Source organism: Thermobia domestica, chromosome 4, assembly GCF_964235325.1.
Source record: "Thermobia domestica chromosome 4, izTheDome1.hap1.1, whole genome shotgun sequence".
Classification (NCBI taxonomy): Eukaryota; Metazoa; Arthropoda; class Insecta; order Zygentoma; family Lepismatidae; genus Thermobia; species Thermobia domestica.
In genome coordinates, this window is record NC_137457.1 from 587,219 (window position 1) to 609,833 (window position 22,615).

The window sequence follows — 22,615 nt, forward strand, 5'->3', positions numbered from 1 at the left end:
TGTTATATATATATATATATATATATATATCAGTACATAAACAATAATAATATTGAAAATCCCAATGTAATTGTTACTATATGTATATCTTTAAGTACTAAATATACCTATATGATGTAGCTGAGTATTAAATTTGATTTTTGAAAAATGGGTTTAAAATATTAAAATCACCGGAATTAAATATATAAAATATAGGCAACGAAAGGACTAGAGGGGGCAACAAAAGTCACTTTGCTCTGGTGAAAATTTTGCCTTGATCCTCCCCTGATAAGATACTGGAAGTCTTAAGTATATAGCCAGGTTAGAAGAGTGCATGTAAATACAAGCAGAATTAGAGAAACAACTAAAGTTTAACTGAAAATTTTTAGTGTGCCAGAGTAAATGAAAAGGCATATTAGTAGGTGGGTCTAAGCGTATATCGAGATCACTCAACCATGTTCCTCCAGAAGAGCCGGAATCAACACAAGAAGGCAGATGAAGCAATCTGCACAGCGGGATACAGTAGCTCAGTGATAAAGGTCTTTCCTCTCGCTTCTGTAGTCCCTGGTTCGATTCTCTGTCAAGTAAGTTTGTGGCGTGTCAGTGGGTTTTCTCAGAGAGTTCAGTCAGATAGGTTTCTTCTCGTATTCTCTTTATCAATTCTTCCATCATCAACCACTTCCGTAAATCATCAGTTTCCCTAAACCTAACAGCCATAATCAACAGGTGTCATTTATTTATGAAGCGATCTGCAAGGGTGAGGAAATCTCCTCAAAGAAGAGGATAAGACGTTACAAGGAGCCATTTCACTTAAAAGAGAATGATTGTTCATTGATGATAAATGTGTTTAGTGACAAGACATTGCTAGGCAGTGTTTCTTCCAGACACGTTTCTTTTTTTTGGGGGGGGGGAGGGAGCAGTGTTCCACTCCCGGAGCTCTGACAGTGCTCCTCCGAAGAAGCCCAAAATAATACCTCTATAATATAATAATAAATAGAATAGTACCAGCAGTGTCCCGCGGAATTCTAAATGTGTCCTCCCGGAACATTGTTTCTGAAAGAAACACTGGTGCCAGGTAATAAATAGAAAGAAGAAGAAGAATTTTAATAGTTGTTTATAATTTATACGAACATGGTGTAACGTTTAAGTGCGTATTTAAGATAATATTAAATGTACATATTTTATCATTAGATGGTATTAGGTATACTATTAATAATAATAAGTTATTTTCTAGAATCTCTTATTTAGGGATTAACAATTGACACAAGTAAAATACACTGAGATTGTTCTTCTTTAATCTCAAATAGAGATGCAAGGGCTCGAAAAAAACCCGGCTTTTTTGGAAAAAACTCGGTTTTTTCTGCTTCGCTTTTCTGCTTGGGAAATTTTGAGCTTTTTTCAAAATTCTGCCTTAAATTGATAAAGTAGACTTTGTTTCGCTTCTCTATAACACAAAAAGTCATTTAATTACTGGTTGATGCTGATAATAATATAAAACCTCGAAAATAAACTATGAATTTCGAAAAGATATTTCAAACAATTTTTCTTCAACATATTTACATTATGAATTCCACAGGATTAACCAATGTATATAATAAGAATTTTTTTAACCTCCTATATACAAAAGTAAGCAGAGTTGGCAAGAACCATGGTTGTTTTTGAAAATGCCAAAAACCCGTTTTTTGGGGATGTTTAAACCAGGCTTTTTGGTTTAAACCAGGTTTTTTTTTATTTTTATGTTTTCCTTTATGTATTTATATTACATATTCCCAGAAATAAGTTTGTTTCGCCTTGGTGTTATCATGCAACAGCGGGGTTATGCCGGAAGAACTCCCATAAGCTTAAAGAAGTCCGGTCAGTAAATTTCTTAAATTGAGAATCTCCCGCCCTAGCCATCGGGAAAATCCCGTCATTACTTGAAATGTAAGACAATAACGTTAAAATCCTGTTATTGCTTTGCATGTAAAATTTAAAGGTGAACGTATCATAATCAGTACGCTAAAACTGAGGTATTAAATTACAAATTTAGTACGTAGATATCAATCCAAGGTAATTTTGGAAGCTACGTAGGCAATCGATAAATTTTGGCAATTCTATCAATATATTTAAGCTATCTTGGCTTCTTTATAAAACAACAGGCATTTAGGCATGCAGAAATATACAATTTGGTTTCGTTTCGTATGTTTAGGCTTAACATCCTTACGAAATACCGAGGTTATCAAGGAGAAGACTTTCGCTTAAACTGACATCCGAACCGCTACTTGGTTTACGAGTGAAAGTAGGGTTGTGGTTCGACCGAGAATTCAACATGGGACACCTTGATTAAAAGGTGAAAGGGAAATAAAACTATTGCAGGTGGTTTGATATCCGGAAACGTCACCATGAAGTTCACACGATTCGCATTTTTCATTCTTTTTATTTTTTTAATTTTTGGTTTAAATCAGTTATTTAAAAAAAGTTGGTGTAAACCAGCCAACCCTAAAAGTAAACACTTCTTTTTAAAAATACACAAATAACTAGCAAAATAGTATGTAGTATTTTTACTTCAAAATATTCCATACCCTCTTTTTGAAACAAAATAAAATTAAAATAAAACATAATAGAAATACTTAGATTTATATGATACACTTAAAGGCTGCACATCTAGAGCTTTTGGTTCTGTATATTCTTGAAATTCTACAGTTAAGTTTTATATAACCACCATCACGGTTTACCCAATCCTCAAGTTTTCTTAATTTTTAACAAGAGGGATTCAACATATCATTACGGACCCCCCCCAAAAAAAGGACTACGGAATATACAGATGGTGATCACAAAAATGGAAACACCTGTAGTTGGCAACACGTCAGATATATGGGTTGGCAGTGGTGTCGTGGCGCCCACAGTGCCGTACCGCTGGTGGTGGTGTGTTAGGTCGGTCTCCATACTGTCAGGCGCAGTGGAACAGCAGTGTCCAGTGGCTGCAGCAGACGTAGGTAGTGTAAAATGGAAGACCTCTCAAGATTTCCAAAGAGGGCAAATTGTTGGTGCGCGGTTATGTGGAGTGAGTGTGACGACAGTGGCTACTGTGTTAGGTGTGTCGCGTGGGACAGTGTCGAAGGTGATGACGGCCTAACAACACACGGGAAAACCACATCGGGGAAGCGGAACAGTGGGCAGAAGAAAATCATGAGTGATAGGTCACGCCGGGTATTAAAGCGCATTGTCACGCAGAACCGTCGTGCCACTGCGGAGCAAGTGACGGAGGAACTCAATCAGCATCTCTCCCACCCTGTTTCGACAATCACAGTCCGCCGCGAATTACATGAGATGAACTTACGGGGTTGTGTTGCACGGGCCAAACCGCTTATCAGGGACCATAACGTTTTCGCACGCCGCAAATGGTGCCGCGACCATGCAACTTGGAACGTTGAGGACTGGAAACGTATGATATGGTCCGATGAGTCATCCTTCACCCTATTCCCAACCACGGGCCGTGTTTATGTGTGGAGAACGCCCAAAGAAGCTTATGATCTGCAGTGTCTCCGCCCAACTGTGAAAAATGGCGGCGGCTCGGTGATGCTGTGGGCCGCCATATCATGGTTTTCATTGGGTCCTGTGGTCACACTTAGCGGACGAGTCACGGCCAACGATTATGCCGCAACTTTAGGAGACCACTTGCATCCTATGGTCCGGATGTTGTTCCCGGACAATGACGCCATCTTCCAGGATGATAATGCACCCATTCACACAGCTGGCGTTGTTGCAGCGTGGTTTGAGGAACATCGGGATGAAGTTCAACACCTCCCCTGGCGCGCCCAATCCCCAGATCTCAGCATAATTGAACATCTGTGGTCCGTCTTGGAAATCCGACTCCGGCGACGATATCCACCTCCATCCTCTATCACAGAACTGGCCGATGCCCTGCACGAGAAATGGTGTAAAATTCCACTTGCTACCATTCACGACCTCTATGTCTCCATCCCACGTCGCATCAAAGCTGTTCTGAAGGCTAAAGGTGGCCCGACACCATATTAATCTGGTAAGTTGCAATTTCGTTCAGGTGTTTCCATTTTTCTGATCACCGTCTGTATTTAAGTTAAGCTAAATAGAACTGCACAACAAACATGACTGAGTGGTTAGCTTTTGCGCTTCTATCGGGAAGTCCAGGATTCAACCCAGCATTCGACCATTCTGACAAAGTTTTTCTTCATTCCATCTGTGAATGTAGAAAATAGTGCGTGTACTGTGAGTTGGCCGACTTACTTTATTATTGTTTTTAAATCGTTATTATTACTAATTACCAGCAGTGACGGTTTTGCGAAGGTTAAGGGGCGGTCTTTCGGTCTGAAGACCGTTCCCCAAAGTTACGGAATGTCTGCAACAAACGAAATATCTATTAGTTATGCCTTTACTCATAAACTTTAAGCTCCCGTCAAACAAAAATTACGAATGTTTAGAAAAACTAAACATTAGTAAGAAAAACCCTTCCCAAAATACTTTTCTAAATCCGCCACTGATTATTGTATAAATTGGTATTCAAGGTTGTGTCCGGAAAATTATTGCTAAATCACTTCACTGCTACAGTATAACAGAAATGTGGAAGTACGGTTTGACGGATATATTGAAAAACGTACGCTTTGACGGATAAATAGAAAAACGGGCAAGTTTAACTTTTGCGCCAGAAGGTAGGGTACTAAAAGCTCTTAGAAATGAAACACGGATGACAAACTAAAATGATCTTGAGAAGGAAAAAGATGTCGATAACTCAAAAGTTAAAATAAAGTTAAATATCCTCTAAAATTGCCCTCAAATACTACATTCTCCATGTTAGCTTTAATTCGTAAAACATGTGCTCCATCCATCTTGATGGTGAATTTCAGAGCGAAATATCGCATTTAGGTCATGGAATTCTTATCTAACTATGGAATATACTATAAGAAAGCTATTTAGATAAAAAAAATCATGAAAATGAAAAAAAGCCAAAATTTCCAAAATTCTCGGTTTTTTTTTCAAAAAAGCCGGCTTTTTATGTGAAAAAAACATCGATTCAAAAAAGCCGGCTTTTTTGCATCTCTAATCTCAAATGTAGTAGTTCGGAAATTTCAGAGACAACCTTTGATCAACGCATAATTTTCTAATGTCTTCCAACATTCCAGAGAAATAAGATGTTGCATTGCTGATCATCTAGCGTGTCGCTTATTACTACATAGTAATGGTTTTTGTCTTGCACAATGGCGCCACGTGCGTTACCACAGCTCTGTCAAATAAACCAATGGCTAGCATGTCGCTTTGGTGCATGGGATCCCGGTATGCGAGTATTGGACTTTGAACACATACAATGGTTAGGACTCCACCTTAATCTGCATATCCACATCTTTTATAGTCTCGCTGTTGAAACGGGACGCTAAATTTCAACTATCCATATGAAAGCAGATCTCAGTCATCTACAGATCAGTATACATGTGGAACACCAGGAAGTCGTCCAGTACGGAATTCCGTCGTATGATGTCTCTACTGTTGAGGTATAGCAAGTTAAACCCTGTTTACCAGATTTTGTAATTGTAACTATCTTAATTTCCTTTCCGTATCAAAATAACTGGATGATTCCAAAAAAAAAAAAAAAAAAAAAATATTAACAGCATAAAATTACTTTTAAACCTAAGTTTCCTATTACGACAAGTTTATATTTCAACTACGGGATTAGTATTTTCTAATTCGTTGAAGAATTGGACTTTTAATAGAATCGGTAATTAAGAATTACGATTAGGATTTAGTTTTACGAGCTTACGGTATCTATGGCCCTGTTAGCTCGTCACATATATCAGGGATGACTTCTCACGGCGATTTGACAGGTAGAAAGGAATGGGGAAAGAAGGAAGCGGCATTTCATTATTATGTTACGTATCAACATTGCATTTGATTGGTGTCAGTGAGGAAAACCCACACTGAGAAAAAAATTGTAGTTGGCGTACTTAAAAAAATAGGTTACATGCGTAATTCCTGAGTTTTTGGACCTAACGTACAGCAGACGTATAACTGAAAACGCATATTTTATAATATTTTCTGTATAAGTGTTCCATCTATACATACTTTCCGTATGAAACAATGTAGGCGGTCAGGATCTCACATACAAATAGACGTGTATAGCATATAGCTGACGAAGGTAACATAAATATATGCATGTGATATACGGAAAACTGACTGTTACATGTCAGACACCCTGCAACGGCATGATGTAACATCTAAGAGCAGTGCCTATGTAGCATACGGATAACGTATGCTCCGTACTGATTTCTATAGTAAGCAAGAGGATACCGTATATTTGTACAATACACCGCTGTCCGGAGAACAGATTTTTCTCTGTGCAGGAAGAACCTTATTCAAGAAGGCCTGAAAAGGCTGTTACACCTTGTCGACAGTGTCCACACCAGGAATCGAAGCCCGGACCTCTCACACGAAAAGCGAGAGCGCTAGCGACTGCGCTACGCAAGGAAGTCGGTAATTAATGATGCGATCTGCCGAAAATAGTGATAGCGCTCTGTAAACGTACTGTCAGCTAATCTGAGATCATGTCTCTTTATATTCTACTTTATGAAAGTGTAATTTCAAAATTAATTCAAGCGCTTGCGTTTTTTTACTGTGTATTTATTATAAATCTTCAGTAGGATCTTACGCCGTGGCCCACTCAAGTAGTTGGAGCCTCTGAACTAGGTATTACTTACAAGGAAGGGTCACGGATTGGCTCCGCTGAGATCCCAACGAAACAATTGTGTTTGCATTTGATATGCTATAACTAGACGAATCCCAAAGTTATACGTGCCGCCGGGCGGAATGTCGTGAGTTACAACATATTTTGTAATATAAAAACTACAAAGCTGGCAGAATACTTTGAACCGAGTCATTTGTTCGGAAACCGTTAGGTAAATGGAAAACTCGGACAATACGTATCCCATCATTTTCAAGGACACACTTTTTCGGATAAAAATGCTTGCCCCCGTGTGCTCACAGGGTCCCAGACGTGGTTCAACTCAATTTTTTTGAATGGCAAGTGGGGTTAAGTAGCACATCGTTTAAAGCTGTTGTGAAATGAAATAATATGCAGCAAGTCTCGACTCTCTACGACAACACTGTGCAAAATGGAGACGGGTCAAACTGTAAACAAAAACTTAATTAAAAAGTCCATGGTCACCCCTATAAAGCGGAAACGGTGAGATAAATATGAAAATAGGAAAGGGAGTGTGGCATTATTTTCAAAGTACAACAACTTAAGTTAAAACGTCTTGTCCCAGGGTGTCCACAGGGTCCCAGGTGGGGTCCAACTAAAAAATTTCAAATGGCAAGAGAGGTTAAGAAGCTCATCGTTTGCAAGATCTTGTTAAATGAAAGTAGATGGAGCAAGTCTTGACTTTTTACGACAACCCTGTCCAAAATTGCGGCGAGTCAAAATGTAAATAAAAGCTTAATTGAAAAACTATGGCCACCTTGAATCCAAGATGGCTGCTTATAACCTATGTCATTCGTAACAGTACAAATCTAAATCTCTATTTTTCTCCATTATGTATTTAGAAATAAAAGGAAGACTACAGAACAATTGAATTTCGATTCACTTCAACTATTATTTCATTCGGTAACAACACATATGTACCGTGTTATGCAAAAGTGAACTAAGCGCCAAACTTTGAAAATCCACGTAAATGCGACGATTGGTTCCTGATAAACATTAGAACGTTTTGCACAATCGAAAAGATAGGAAAACCAAGAAATTTTCAAAAAAAAAGAAACATAATTTCACTTTTGATTACGGCTATATTAATGCTGGACATCTACCTTTCAACGTAATTTGTAATTTTCTTAAAAGTATGAAAGTGGCGCTTAGTTCGTTTTCGCAGGGCACGATACATATATGTTTTGTTCTTAATGCACGTTCGTCACGGTTCTCTCGACATTATTTACTTGAATATAACGAATATGCGATGAACACCCAACTCTGACTTCCTACACACACTGCTAAACCAAAGTTGAATACCTTCGTGTATTTTTCTAATTTTGCCATACATAGTTCATACAGAAAGAACTTCCTGCACTGGTAGATTGGGGGCTCTATTGTAACGTATTCGTGATGGTTACATTTGTATGTCATTCGTTGGTTTGATCGCAATGCTTCAAGCAATACCAAATATATATATTAAAAAATCATTTGCAAGATTGGCGAGTAGTACCAAACATGTATAAGTCATTTCAGTTCATCGAGCTGCGTCAAACTTTGTTGGTTTGGTCAGAATATTCCAGGAAATAACATTTATATACGAACTCATTTTTCACGCTGGCAGCCATATTGGATTACAGATTATACTCTTTGATATTTTGCGGATATCTACTATTAACCATAAACGTTCGCTTCTCTAACACCAGTGGTGTGAGCTTTATATACGTTCGATACGTAGTGCGGCATTTGAACTGAAGCTGTCGTGTTTTTGAACATTTTGCATATTTTAGTCATTTACTAATCAACATTATGGCCAAATTTGTTTTCCTAGCTTCAGCAATTTGGTATGCTTATCCTTTCGTTATAGGTTTTAAGCGACCATCTTGGATTCAAGGTGACCATAGATTTTTAATTAAACTTTTGTTTACATTTTGACCAGCCACAATTTTGGACAGGGTTGTCGTAGAAAGACGAGACGTGCTCCATCTTCTTTCACTTAACAAGAGCTTTCAAACGATGCATTACCTCTCTTGCCATTTCAAACTTTTTAGTTGGACCATACCTGGGACCATGTGGGGACCCTGGGACAAGACGTTTTCACTGAAATCGTTGTACTTTGAAAACAATACCACACTTCCTTTCCTATTTTCACATTTGGCTCATTGTTTTCTATTTATAGGGGTGACCATGGACTTTTCAATTAAGTTTTTGTTTGCACTGTGACCCGTAGCCATTTTGCACAGGGTTGTTATACAGAGTCGAGACTTGCTGTATTTTCTTTCATTTTAGAACAGCTTTCAAATGATGTGCCAATTAACCCCAATTGCCATTTGAAAGTTTTGAGTTGGACCCCGTCTGGGACCCTGCGGGTGACCTGGGACAAAGTTTTTTACCCCAAAAAGTTTGTCATTGAAAATAATGGGATACATGTTGGCCGAGTTTTTCACTTACCCAACCGTTTCTGAAAAAATAACTCGGTATAGTATAGTATAGTATTTTTTTAAAAGACAATTAATAACAATAATAAAAATAACTCGATTGAGTAAATTGGTGTTAGTCATAACGGATGGCAACACTGACGACATAAAGTAAAGAAATAATTCACGGCTTAATTCGGTTACATGGAATCGTGAATACTGGGAATGGAAACAGATTAACCACATAGAAAAGGAAGAAGATTGTTATTTTATTGATTTTTTCTTAACGATGTTTGGAGATGAGGAAAATCTCAAAGGGCATGGATGCAAGGAATATAAGAAGCTGCCATCGAACGTGAGGCGTGAATAAAACAAATAACCACTGCTTTGCGACTTACAAGTGAACGGTCCGATGGCAGAGAATAGTAAAAAATGTTTATCCGGTGAGTGAATCTGCATTATCTAGTCCAAAGTTTTATTACTATTCATAACAAGATATAATTGTGAGTGAAATTTACAAATCACAGTGCGCGTACACAAACACATCGTATCACTAACATCAGTGACCTCTGGTGTCTTTTCTCTTACTCACTCGCGTGCCAGAGAGATGAAACTTATTTGGGTATTTTTGTGCATTTCTCTAAATTCGGTGAGTACAAATTTCTCGTGTAACTTTTATTAGAGTTACTATATAAACGTCTTTATATTATAGATAAAAGGGGGTATTCTTTAGATTTCAGGGGAAAATGTATATCCCTGGAGAAATCTCTTAAGACCAGATTAATCATGCGGTAATAAACAATAAATGGCAGCATACTTTCCTTGTCTCAACTATGTGTTTAGAATGGTGAAATAATGTTCAAAACAATTCAATGAAATTCAACTTATTTTTTTTCACTAACAAAGTAATTTATTAAATAAATTTATGAAACAATTAAGAAAAAATAACTAAGTCAACAGGAAACATATTTCGATAGTCGAACCAAAGGAAGGGGTAGAAAACCACCTATCAACGCCATCACATCCAGTGCCACTGCCTGCCTTTCCACGCCATCCAATGACACCACACCCTACTTGCATAGCACGTCTTCCAGTTGTACAAATGTTCAGTATTGTCCTCTGTGTTAGAGAAGAAATATCTCATCTAGTTCTTTTCCATGTGGTAAGGTGCCAAGAACCGACGACACGTTGCCACGTTGGATAGCAATAGATATGCGTTGTATTAAGAAAGATGTTGAACGAATATCTCCAGTAACGATAAAAATGCGTCTGCCTACTTCTCTAATAAAATCAAGGCTTGCAGATCCCCAAGCACTACTAGTCTCGATGGCAATTGGAGCAAAAATAAATTTATCAAGGAGGTTGTTATATTTCCTTTGCTTTTCTACTTCTCTACGACTAGCAACAGCCCCAGCATTCATAACAGCTGAAGGGAGACTTGAATGGGCAAATGTATCCGAACACGTAAAGTCCCATACTAGTGATTTGCCTTTCAACCAAGGAACCTTTCTTCTTTCAATTTAACTTGTTAATATTCAAACTTTGAACAAAAACAAATTGAATAAAAAAAGTTTGTGTTTTTTGTACACATTTCAAACAAAGTGTAGTGATACTTTACTTTTAGCATAAATTTCGATCCCAGCTGAAGCCAAGTGGTCTTTATGCTGCACAAATACCGCGCCCGTGGGTCTTCTCAAGGTTCGCTTTCTTCTTCCCATTTTATTCATTCCACAATTTAATTAACTTCTCATCATCACCGTCTCCTTTATCTTAAGTGGCATAAGCGTCAGATGTAGAACTCCCAGACTTCATTTTAATTCCATTTAATCGAAGTGACATTATAAAATCTCACATTGACATGAGTACTATGCTCCAAATGTTGTTTGAAGCAGATTACCATTTTCCCGACCCCAAGAATTGTGGACTCCTCTTCATTTTATTTTGGATGCATAGGCTCGGTTCAGACTAGCAGAAAAGTCTGCTGCGGGCATGCAGCAGACTAGCGCGGGCGTCAAAGTTCAACCAGTTCAGACGAGCACGCAAGTCTGCTGCGGGCTCGCAACGAACTCGAGCACACATTTCAGTCCAACATAAAAAACAGTTTATTTTAGTTTCAGCTACAGCTGTCTTCCATGTTTATTGATTTACGCAATGACAAAGAGAAGTTCTTTAATTATTTTCTCATTAGCAGCACTTCGTTTGATGAACTCTTAACGAAAATAAATTAAGTGATAAAATTTAAGCAGAAGGTACCATCATAAGACAGGCGATGCTACCAATTCAAATGTTAGCTCTTACATTAAGCTAATTTTGTTATCTAAATAACGTTTGTCTGAATGCAAAAAGTAAGAGATTCGGACAGTGGCGTCGCTTTGTGGAGTTCGCAAGAGCATGTGAACCACCAAATATCGTGAGCTGTTCTCTGCTCCTTAAGATACTTAATAATATTTAGAAAAGGCTATTATTATATTGTTTAGTTTCTACTATCAGTTTACTTTATCCCTTGCGTATATGCATTCCATCATTACACTACGTTTGCAAGACAGCAGCAAGCGTGATACACTGCTCTGTGTATAATTCAGAAGCAAGCGCGGGTAGCTGAGGTGAGCAACTGTGATTTGAACGAGCAGCGTTTACAGTTGTTGTTGACTAATTTCCAATAATGTGGCGGTTTAAAAAGAATCAAAACTAAACTCCAATTTAAAATAAAAGAATATACTAGTATATAACTCATTCTTTCAATCAGTTATCTACATTTTTTATCTCAATTTCTTGTAATGAAAATAAACTAATGGAACAAACAAAATTACGGCTTTCCGAGGTCGTATTGAAGAGAATAGGAGGTTTAGAATCTTTCCCCAGAGATTCGTAAGTTAACGGAGAACAAAGTTAAATTTTACTTTATTTATAAACACTATAATCTCTGACTTTTCTTAGTTCTACGGTTTTCCTGCCTAAATAAAGTAAATGTTTGTAAGAAAAGCTAATAGCTTATCAAAACATACTGTACTTGGTAACATTGTTAAAATGGTAACATCTTATCTTCTGTGGAAGCCTGAAGTAAATTTTGAAGCTGTTTTTTTTTCTATTTCAACATTCATCTTTAACGCATGCAAAAATAGAAAAATATCGTTATTTACAGTAACGTACGTTCTGCTGTAACCCTTCTAAAAAGCACAGAAAGGTTTTCTCTTGTATATGGCGGGGGGGGGGAGGAACTTACTTCGGAGATCCTACTTTATGCTCAGATTGTATTTATTCTGTCAATGTATTTCAAAGTAGCAAATGTGAAAATGTTCTATGTGGATAGTATATCAATTGATTTATAAATGTGTCTGCTAGTATTTATTATTTCTTTTACACAATTTTCATCAGCTATGTACTGCTAGAATTTTTGGTAGGTATTTGCTCGACCGTTTTGAAAACTATAGCTTATATCCACTCTTATACCTCCATTACATCTCTCAAACTAAATATATGTGCTGAACTATATAAAAAAGAAAGAAGGAAAGAAATAGGTGGATACTTTCCGTATACTCTCGTATACGTTTCTCAATAGGTTTGCAGCGTTAGGTTTTCCTAAAATACTTTCTCAATATTAGTGAATCTAAGGCCTGTTCGATATGGAAGCATTTTTTGGAAGATTTCTTGTAAGTTAAATCTTATCATTATCCAATCTTGTAGAGGATTCTGTTGAGCGATGGCAAATCACTGCATATCTTTTATTGCATTGACAAATTGTGAAAGTTTAGAAAGAAGTTAGAACATAATCGACCAAAATTAATTATCATCTGAAGGTGGAAATTAACTGTTTCAAAATTTAAATTTAAGTTAATTTAAAACAATAAATGGTTGATAGATTTTTCTGTTTTCTCCGGTCTTATAAGAAGGGAGTTAGCAGTAGGTTTGAATTGTGTAATATATTTGCAACATCTGATTGAAAAAATAAAGAAATATGAGACCTGTAAGAAACACATTAAAATTATGTTAAATTTAACTGGTGTGAGCACTAGGGTCGCAACCATAGGAGAATCTACCGGGTTCGGATCGTCCCTCAAAATTTCTTAACTCGACAATCGCTTCTATACTTTCATAATAAAACTGTAATTGTTTAATAGAGAAATGACTGGTGTAGCCTAAAGATTTGATGTTACACTTCATCTGTACTCTTTCTTTTCTTAAAAATCCCTAATTCTATATTTTCTTAGAATATAGATAGCGGAACTTAACGATTAGATATGTTTCTTGTCTCGGCTCTAGAATTACATCGGATCAATCGGGTATAGATGTAGTGTCTTATAGTATTGGCCCCCCTCCCAAACTTTGGACTTATTCAACAAAATTTTCTGGATGCGCGCCTTTTAAGTAGGGGAAGGCGTTGCACCTTTGAAACAATGTACCTTTGAACGAATTCACAGCTATCTAGGTGCAGTGATTAAAATTCGTTTGAAAGATTAAATGAAAAAATAAGCACTACAAGTGCGTTTGGCTGTTCTTTACTCAGTGTTCTGCCGAGTAATCTTTCTTTTAATTTTTTCACCCCCAAAACGAAGATTTTTTGTCGTTACCTTTTGAATTTTGTGCTCTTCGGTTTTCGCAACTTGTGATATTTATTTGTCGGAACTTGGGGTAGAATCATTGGTGAATACAGTAATATTTTTAGTTTTAACATCTGTTCAATATTTAAAGTAGTGGAGAACATTTTTTTGTAATGGTGACCCTCTTGTACCTATGAACATTAATGCATCATGTACCTTTGAACGATAAATAATACTGTTTAAAGCTACACAATGTAAGTACTTAAAACAATTTATATATTTTATATAGGTTAGGTTAGGATATAAAGTTATTAATTATAATTTTAACTAGTTTCTATATATACGCTTATTGTATATGCGATAATGTTAAGAGTTGTATATGCTCAACTTTATTGTTCACAAGTTTTTGTTAGAACTTGTCTTCAATTTTTAATTTAATTAATAAAATTTCAATTCCGGGGAACTTTTTATAGCTAAATCTTTTATTGCAATTTATAACTGTTAATATTTACGGCTTCTTTTTATATTATTGCCTTAGAAACGTTGTAATTATCACTTTGTTCAAAGGTACAAGAGGGTCTGTTCAATAGTACACGACCATAATGTACCTGTGAACAAAACGGATATGCTCTTGTTATATTCTATAAAAGCTAATGTAATTATGTAACACGTTTAAAAATCATCCTATCTGATAGCAAAGAGATGGCACTTCAAATATACGACGAAAATTGGAGAAAAAGTGCTGAATATTAGCACAAAAATTTCGAAGACTCTAAAAGTGTTTACAGGTACAACGCCTTCCCCTACGTCAAATATTTTATCACGATTCGTTCGCATGGTCATTTCTATTAAGATTCATAATAATCTTGTATAAAAAGAAGTCACATTCACTCACTTTTGACTGTTGCATCAGATTTTGGGGTGTTAGAATATGCTGTATGTCTCCATTACAAGTTCGAAGATTCTAACAGCTCTGGTGTTTTCCCTGGTTTGTTTGATTTCATGAAGTGTTAAGTATGTCTTTGGTGGACAGGGCTCGGGTTCAATTCCAGATGGGAGAACATCAAACAGATTACAGTAATCTCCTTTTCAACTGTAAATCTCGTCTTACAGCCTAACGTCTAACAGAGAACGTAAATACAAACTAAATAGTCATGAAGTGTCTTGAAAAAACAATGAAAGGACTTAGACAGAGTTCGTAAGTAAAGGTGCCTCTGCAACTTTCATAATAATTTGATATTCATCCCATCTGTTACCTTATCGTTTGATATATTCATCGTATCTTTGCATGTTTAGTGTATAGTGTAACCAGTTTACAAAACAGCATACCTGGCAATTCAAATATATAAGATAGCAGACGTTTGCAGTCTAATAGAGGTTCCATTTAGTATATTGTCGTGAAATTGGTGGAGTCTGTATAAAGAGAATGGCATACAACAAGATTAATGAAAATCATAGTAAATACATGTTAACTTCAGAAACTGAAAGTTGTTTTACGATATTAAAGAATATAAATGCATTTAAAGAAGTGCTGTAGCTCAAAATAGTCTCAGTGCATTAGCTATAGCATCAACACAGAAAAAAATTGTGAAAACTGAACTTCAGAAGAGTTATTGGTAAGTTGATTGCCCAGAAGAACATCAGAAGTGATTTCATGAGCATTAGTTTAAGAATGGGTACTTCTTATACATATGGTTACTTTCATTAATATGTATAGGTTTTCTTATTTAGAATATCATCTTCAAAGAATTCTAGAATTAGAATTTTCAAACGCTCTGAACTATCAAAAAATTATGTCACCAGACGCCACTTTCGGGGACCTATTCATAGACATTTTCAGTTGTTATTAGCGTCCACCAGCGTGGTTTAACTTTCGAGTGACTAATTTCGATTTTTTTGACATAATATTGTCAACTTTAAATTAAAAATTAAATACTTATTTTAGGGTTTCCAAATATTCTGCTGCTAAGGAGGTAAGAGAGACATTTCAGTAACAGTAAAATTTCCCTTTATTTATTTACAAAGAGCCGAATGTGAGAATTCACTTCGGTTAGAGATGTAAAATTCGGAATGTAATTCCCTAAATAAAAATAATGAAGCACAAGCTCCAACGTTTTTGAATGTTTTTCTCTTAAAGAGGAGAAGGAGGATTTCAATAGTAGTGGGGTCGCGATGGCTCAGTGGTAACGCGTTCACCTCTGATGCGTGACGTCCCTTGTTCGATTCCAGCTCGCGTTAAGTGGGATTTGTGGTGGACAAACACCGTGTGCTTGGGTTTTCTCAGATATTCCCGTTTCCTTCCACTTTCTTCATTCTACCATTTCATTTATTGTAATCATCACCGTTTCCTTTAGCCTACCCGGCATAAGCGTAGGACGTAAAACTCAAAGATTTCTTTTCATTTCTATAGTAGTAAAATTTCCTTTGAGAAAGTGTTCAATGTGAGGATTCGCTTAAATTGGAGACGTCATATTCCGAATGTAAACTCTTATGATATATAAAAATATTGCATTTAGTGTTTCTGAATAGATCACCTCTAAGGTGGGAAAAGGGAAATTGTACGATTTCCCTTTATTCATTCACACAGTGTAATGTACCATTACAGTTGAAAGTAATGGCAATTTTTTTTTTACGCACCCTGTACCTAGTAATTTTTTTTTTAATTCAATTTCGGTTTAGTTACACAATTTATTTACTCTCTCTACTTCGAATTAAATATAATGAACCCAAAGGTTTCGTTAGTAACCATATTCCCACCGTATAATATATTTATTTATATTTTGATTAAGTGTAAATCCCATTTCCGGATATATAACTTGAATAGTTACAAGGTTTACCATTCTGACGTCATACCGAAACATAGTTCCGTTATTGGATATAAATTTCCTTAATTTCAGACCAATGTAGATTTTGGCCAGGTACCTAATCTTTCCCTCACCCCCCCTCACTAGTCCATAGTCACTTTCAGATCCGGTTATATCTGGATTTACCAAATTTCCATTCGCTTTGTAATTTCCGCGGCTAAAGTTTTCTTTCTGATTGGAGGAATTCTCCTACCTCTGGCTTTTTCGGCGCAATGTTATTAGAACAATCGAAGACACCTGACAAGGAGCAGCTTGTGAATTTTGTGCTACATATTTTTCGGGAAGAATTCCAATTTCCAAGGACAACTAAGGTAACTTATAATGTAATGCAATAGTTAAAGATTTACAACGGAATAGGAGCCCGGAAAATCCACAAATTTTGGTAAAGAAGCTGCAATTCAGTGAAACAACAAATTCCAGTTCTGTTTACTAGGAAGCCATGTTTGCTGCCTATTGAGAATAGTCAACAGTGAAAGAGTGACTTTACTTTTTTTTTATTTCAAACTCAAGTAGGGATTAGGGAAATTACGACCTGTTAGTGCATGTTGTTCGTGTATTAAGTAAAAGTGACTTTCTATTATTTATTCAGTAATCGCATGTACTTAGGTTTGATGATTGTAAAGTGAATAATCATAATGGCAGCTTAAGTTAGCCTAAAAGGGCTCCTATCCCCTTTTCCAAATTGAACCAGTTCTAGCGGGGGAATGGGTTAGTTATTGTTCGTTTTAGGGCCTTTTCCCCTTTCAGGGGAAGGGTCCCTCCATAAACCTCGTTAAGGTGCCCCCAGGGCATCAATTTTTGGCAATCATTATGTAAACAATTGGTCAGGTCAATTAGACCTAGTGTTACTTTTCTCATTTTTGACCCCCTTTAAATTAAATAGAGCCGACTGTATATATCAACGAGGGAGTAATGTATTTTAAATCTAATGTGTTAGGTTATTTTCGTCAACATGCATGTAACTAAATGGTGCATGTTTAGTTTAGTTAGTTGTCGTTATGTATAGTACTAACAGTGGTGTATGTAGTTAGTAGTTTTGTGTGAGTGTGTGAATTTTCGATTTGGACAGTGTATAAATATGCTTTAATTTAGTACCATTTTGTTAACATAAATAAACCAGAGTAAATATTAAATTTCCGATTAACGAGTACAAGTATACATTTCAGTACACGGTAAATTATGCCTCCACTACAGCGCCACAGCGTCCGGTTTCGGTACTCAATTGTTTGTTGACAATACGACATCGCATAACTTAGTGATCTAGGTTGTTGGATTTTAGTCATTTATTCAAAAATTACTTTCATTGGACATGGTTTTCGGTTCAGATGAGTATACCTTCGTATAAAATAGCATGAGATCTTACTGTAGCTGAAAATTTCAGCTTGCTAGGTCCAGTAGTTAATGAATAATCCGTTGAAATAAAGAACACCTATTTTCTTAATAGAAGTAAAACCCATATGCTGTTACTGTCTGTTTAAAAATGTAATATTAAATTCTCTTTTCCCGTGGCTGTAGAAAATTCCATTGTTGCTTCAGTTTTATCAACAAATCAGAAATAGATTAATCGTTGACAATTTAACTTTCCGTAAATCCATGTATGATTTTTTTTTTAAAAACCTGCAAGGTAAATACAATTTGGGTGCTTCGAAATAAAGAGTACGTGGTTCGATGAATGTGATCGTGTGGTGGTTTGAGCGTGATAGATTGTGATAGTTATATATATATATTTATTACTGCGTAATGTAAATATGTGTATGGCCTGCGTGTAAAATGTACGAAATAGGGTGTTTATAAAATATTACTTCGCACGAAAATTAGTAGATAATGAATGAATGTAATGATATATTAATAATGTGATATAAAATCTGAATGAGATGATGACCCCTATATTTAAATGGATAGGCCTAGTGTATGTTATATAGTGAAAATATGAATACGTTTACTAAAAAGAAATCTCTCGCGTTCTGACTTCTACACCAGTACATTCATCCAACCGAGTTTGCTACTTGAACAGTAAATTGTAGTTGGGAAATTGTCTTACTTTGCATTTATGTACCTCATGATAATAGCCCCGGAATCTTAAAACTTTCAATAGATAGGGTAGCATCATGTGGGAATTACTTCTAAAGGTTGACAGAAATGATAATTAAGAAAACCAACTGCTATTTCCTGTGATCATCGAAAAGTACAGGTTTCGGTCAGTTATACCTTTAGCATTCATAGCCTCTCCGAGATTTTTTTTTTTTGTTGCTTACCTTATTTATTTATTGTGCAGTGTTCATATAACTCAGTTCGGACTATCCGATTAAATTAACTGCTACTAAATTGAAATTTATTTTAGCGTACCCGGACGTCGACCCCTAGTCCCCTTAAGTATTTTTCATGTCTTTTCTTAGTTTAATTAGATGAGGGAAATTAACGACGTCCCAGACGGTGGCATGTCTGCGCTGGGTAGCCATCGGTGATGTTTTGGTTATTGAAATCACCGATCCAAAATTCAGTTTATTTAATTTTTTTTTTAATTTGGCAAATTCTCGTTAGGGATATCTTAGCTATTACTTTAATTTCATCCCTATTCTGGAATCTTCTAGTTTCCAAGAGGTCGGATGATTTTTTTTTTTTCTTTCCTGAAATTCTAAATTAACGCCGTCTCTAACCTTCCGGAGGATTTCGGGGTCTGCAAGGGTGTTGACCGGATACGGTGAGTGGTGGGATTTCCCTAAAGCCTTTGTCTTTCCGAAAATCCCATTGTGGACACAGACTTGTCTCATCTTCGCAGACAGTTTTATCGGCTATTTATTTGGTAAGCCGAACCCTTTTTGGCATGTTAAGAATATTTTGGCTATGGATTTGTCGAGATAGAAATTCGACTTCTGTCTTTGTAGCGTTAGTTATTTCCCACTTAAGTCTTTGGCGCCACTATTCTTCGTCTTCCTTCTTCTCTATCTCTCTCTGTCTTCATTACTTCGAGATTTTTTTTTTTTACTTTTTCAACCTTCCCCCCCCCCCCGGTTTCTGAAACTCATGAAAATGTACAATATTCCATATTACTTATTTCGATCGTATGTACTGACTGAGACATCGAGGGATGCAATTCGTGGAGGTATTGCAGCACAACTCAGGACCATTTTCGCGATATTCAATCCACCACGGGAGAAATTGACGGGAAGGTACACTATGCTTTCAGATTCCTAGAAACCTTCGTTATTCATTGATCATACAACTTATATCAATTGATTACTGATTTCTGGTTTTTATTTCTATTGATTGGTCATATAGTGTGTATGTATTAGTAGTCTGGGCCCACTAGTTTCCAATAACATTGATTTTTTTTTTATATACATCTATATATGTGCTTACATAGTTGTAAAAATTACGTGCCTGCTCATTTTGTTGCATTTTCACCTCTTATGTCAACTATTTTTTGTATATCTACGCGGATCTTTAGTAAATTGAAAAATGATTATTGATTATCGGGTTTATTCATATGAAATACAATGTTGCAACCTTATGAAGGAAAAAGGTGAATTTCTGATAGTCAGGGTTTTTGTTTTGTCTTTGAGCCAAATAAATATAAATATTTATAAAATATGAATACTTGTCGAATATGAACGGTGATGTAGAATTTAAACATCGATGAAATATTAAGATAGATATTAAAGTGAAATTTATTGTATTGATTAATATGAATACATATATATATATATACGAGTATGTATGTAATGGGCTCGATATTTACCCTGGTCTTGTTAGGTTGCCATAGATTTTAGACACCCGGTATTAACTAACTATTTGTGATATATAGTATTTCCGCGTAAATTGTCATAAATTACTTTTTGTTGAGTTGTTATTGATTTTTGTAACTATTAAAGTGGAATATAATGTTAACTACTGCATGTGAATAAAACAAGTAGCGGGTCGTAAGATAAATAAGAATAACCCTAATCCTTACCCAAATTTACTTTGCGAGTGAAATTAGCAACCTACAAAACAGTGCGCCCCTCCAACGAATCTTTCCATTAGTGAACCATGAAACAAATCCTTCCCCTACGATCGGAAACCAAACTATTCAATATTTAGAATCTTTTGACTATAAGATCTATATTAGGAAAAAAATTAGTGATCTTAAATTCAACGAACTGAAATCTGTTTAATAAGTTAATATGAATACCGGAATATGGAAATATGTTCCCAATATCTGTGACTGGATTTGATAATTTTTTCTCTAATATTAACAAACTTTGAAATTTTAGATCAAGTGTGTCGAGTGACAAAATGAAAAATATAAACATATATGTGATATGAAGCAATTAGTTGTTTATAGTTAAAACAAAACCAATTGAATACTCTCATGGACACAAACCACAGTGCAAAAGAGAGTTGGAAAAAGGAGCTATTATCGATGTGAGAACAAAGACTCATAAAATCGTCGAAATGTCTCCTCTTGGGACAGAGACCTAATAAAATGCTATTAAAGTATTTTTTTTTTTTAGAATGATTAACCAATTATATATATATATATATATATTTTTTTTTTTAATTTATTTTTTCTTTCGTTTTCCGCAATGATATATATATATTCATTACAATGAATCCTAAATGTATTGATCTATGAATCTCCTTATTTTGTGTTTTTTCATTTTTTTTTTTTTTGTCAAATTCTCTTTCATGTAATTCAACTTTTAATATATATATAGGAAGAGAAATGTGTTATTTGATCTTGTTGCAAGTAGCGAATTTCTATGCATGTTAATGAAACATTCTTTCCATGTATTAAATTTTTCCCTGTTATGTCCAACTAATTTTTCTTCTATTGAAATGTAATAAATGTATATAGTAATGTAGTTAGATTAGTTTAATTTAACTAAATACAACCCGAAGTATACATTGTCCTGTATGAATGTGTGTGTGAGTGAAATGTAGGTTTAGTATTAAGTGCATTCATTATTTTGACATATATGTGTGATTTATTATAATTAATGGTAGTTATCAATTAAACTCATTGAATGTTAATACTAACTTAAGTTGGCTCTATGAAGGAAGTAAAAAGGACTGAAGTAGCCTGAACGAATGATCAGCATGGGAGAACTGTGAAAGTCAAAATCTTCTACGAATATGTAATACTCTGATTTTTTTTTTTCTTTGTGGTCGATTCTAACATGCCATCAACTTCGTCCTCTATTTTTCAAGTATTGGATATTAGTCTAGAACTTCTGGAAATATTGAATAAACTGTAAACTTAAACTTTCTCGTCTATCTCAGATCTAGATCGGGATAATTTGGTAGTTGGGGTTAAATGGATCTAGATCGGGGATGTATGGGTTAACATGTGTCTACCCTTAATCACCTGAATACCAAATATTAACCCAATAGCTATTGGAATTCGATAATTATTCACTTTCTTTACCATATTTTTCAAAATATGCAGTAACAGTTTCCTTTTTTTTTCTTCATCTTCTTCTTCTATATTTTTATTTTTTATTAAAACTGAAAAGGGGGGTCGTGACTGGGAATCCTAGAGATAATAAACACGGTCATGTATTTAGTTATTTTATTTCATTCTCTTTAGAAGTCCGATAAAAAGTTTTTTCGTTTCGATCGAATCTAGTATGTTCAAAATTAAGAAACGGCTAATATATTCCAACGTAATTAGACATAAGCTGATAGCTTCATGAACATCCCTACCAGGGGTGAAGGATTCCCACTTACGACTTATTCTTTTCTTCAAACAGTTTTAGACTGACAAGCAGTGACAGGATTCGTTGTTATGGCAACAGTGGTTGCTGTGGCAACGGCCCCCTTTTTCCAGTTTTAGAGTGGCGACACGTGACAAGATTGTTGCCATGGTAACCATGTTTACTGTGGTAACGGATCTGAAAATGCTTATTGAATAATACCAGTTATCATGCCAATCAGTTTGAATTGGTGAATCGCGATAAGAATGGTTGTCATGGCAACGTTTGTTTCCATGGCAACGGATCTCAGTTTAAATGGCGACCGATAGATTTGAAATTTTTTTTTAAGAATGTTAAAGAGTGAGGTTGAAGGCATGTTGAATTGATTACAACATTGAAATTAATACGAGAAATTTTATAGTGAAACAAGTAGAGTCGTTGGCTACTTTGTCAT

The 22,615-nt window shown here is 35.6% G+C and overlaps 2 protein-coding genes across 2 annotated transcripts in view; one reads left to right on the top strand and one right to left on the bottom strand.

Annotated features, from left to right (window-relative positions):
* LOC145683649 (solute carrier organic anion transporter family member 74D-like) overlaps positions 1–22,615 on the bottom strand; it is a 498,670-nt gene that overhangs the window by 341,422 nt on the left and 134,633 nt on the right. The window lies entirely within an intron of this gene.
* The window catches only part of LOC145683648 (uncharacterized), a 78,792-nt gene continuing 65,802 nt past the window's right edge, over positions 9,626–22,615 (top strand). Inside the window, exon 1 of the mRNA XM_081754988.1 lies at positions 9,626–9,733. Coding sequence (XP_081611114.1) covers positions 9,692–9,733 — 42 coding nt within the window. The 5' untranslated portion in view covers positions 9,626–9,691. The remainder of the gene's footprint in view (positions 9,734–22,615) is intronic.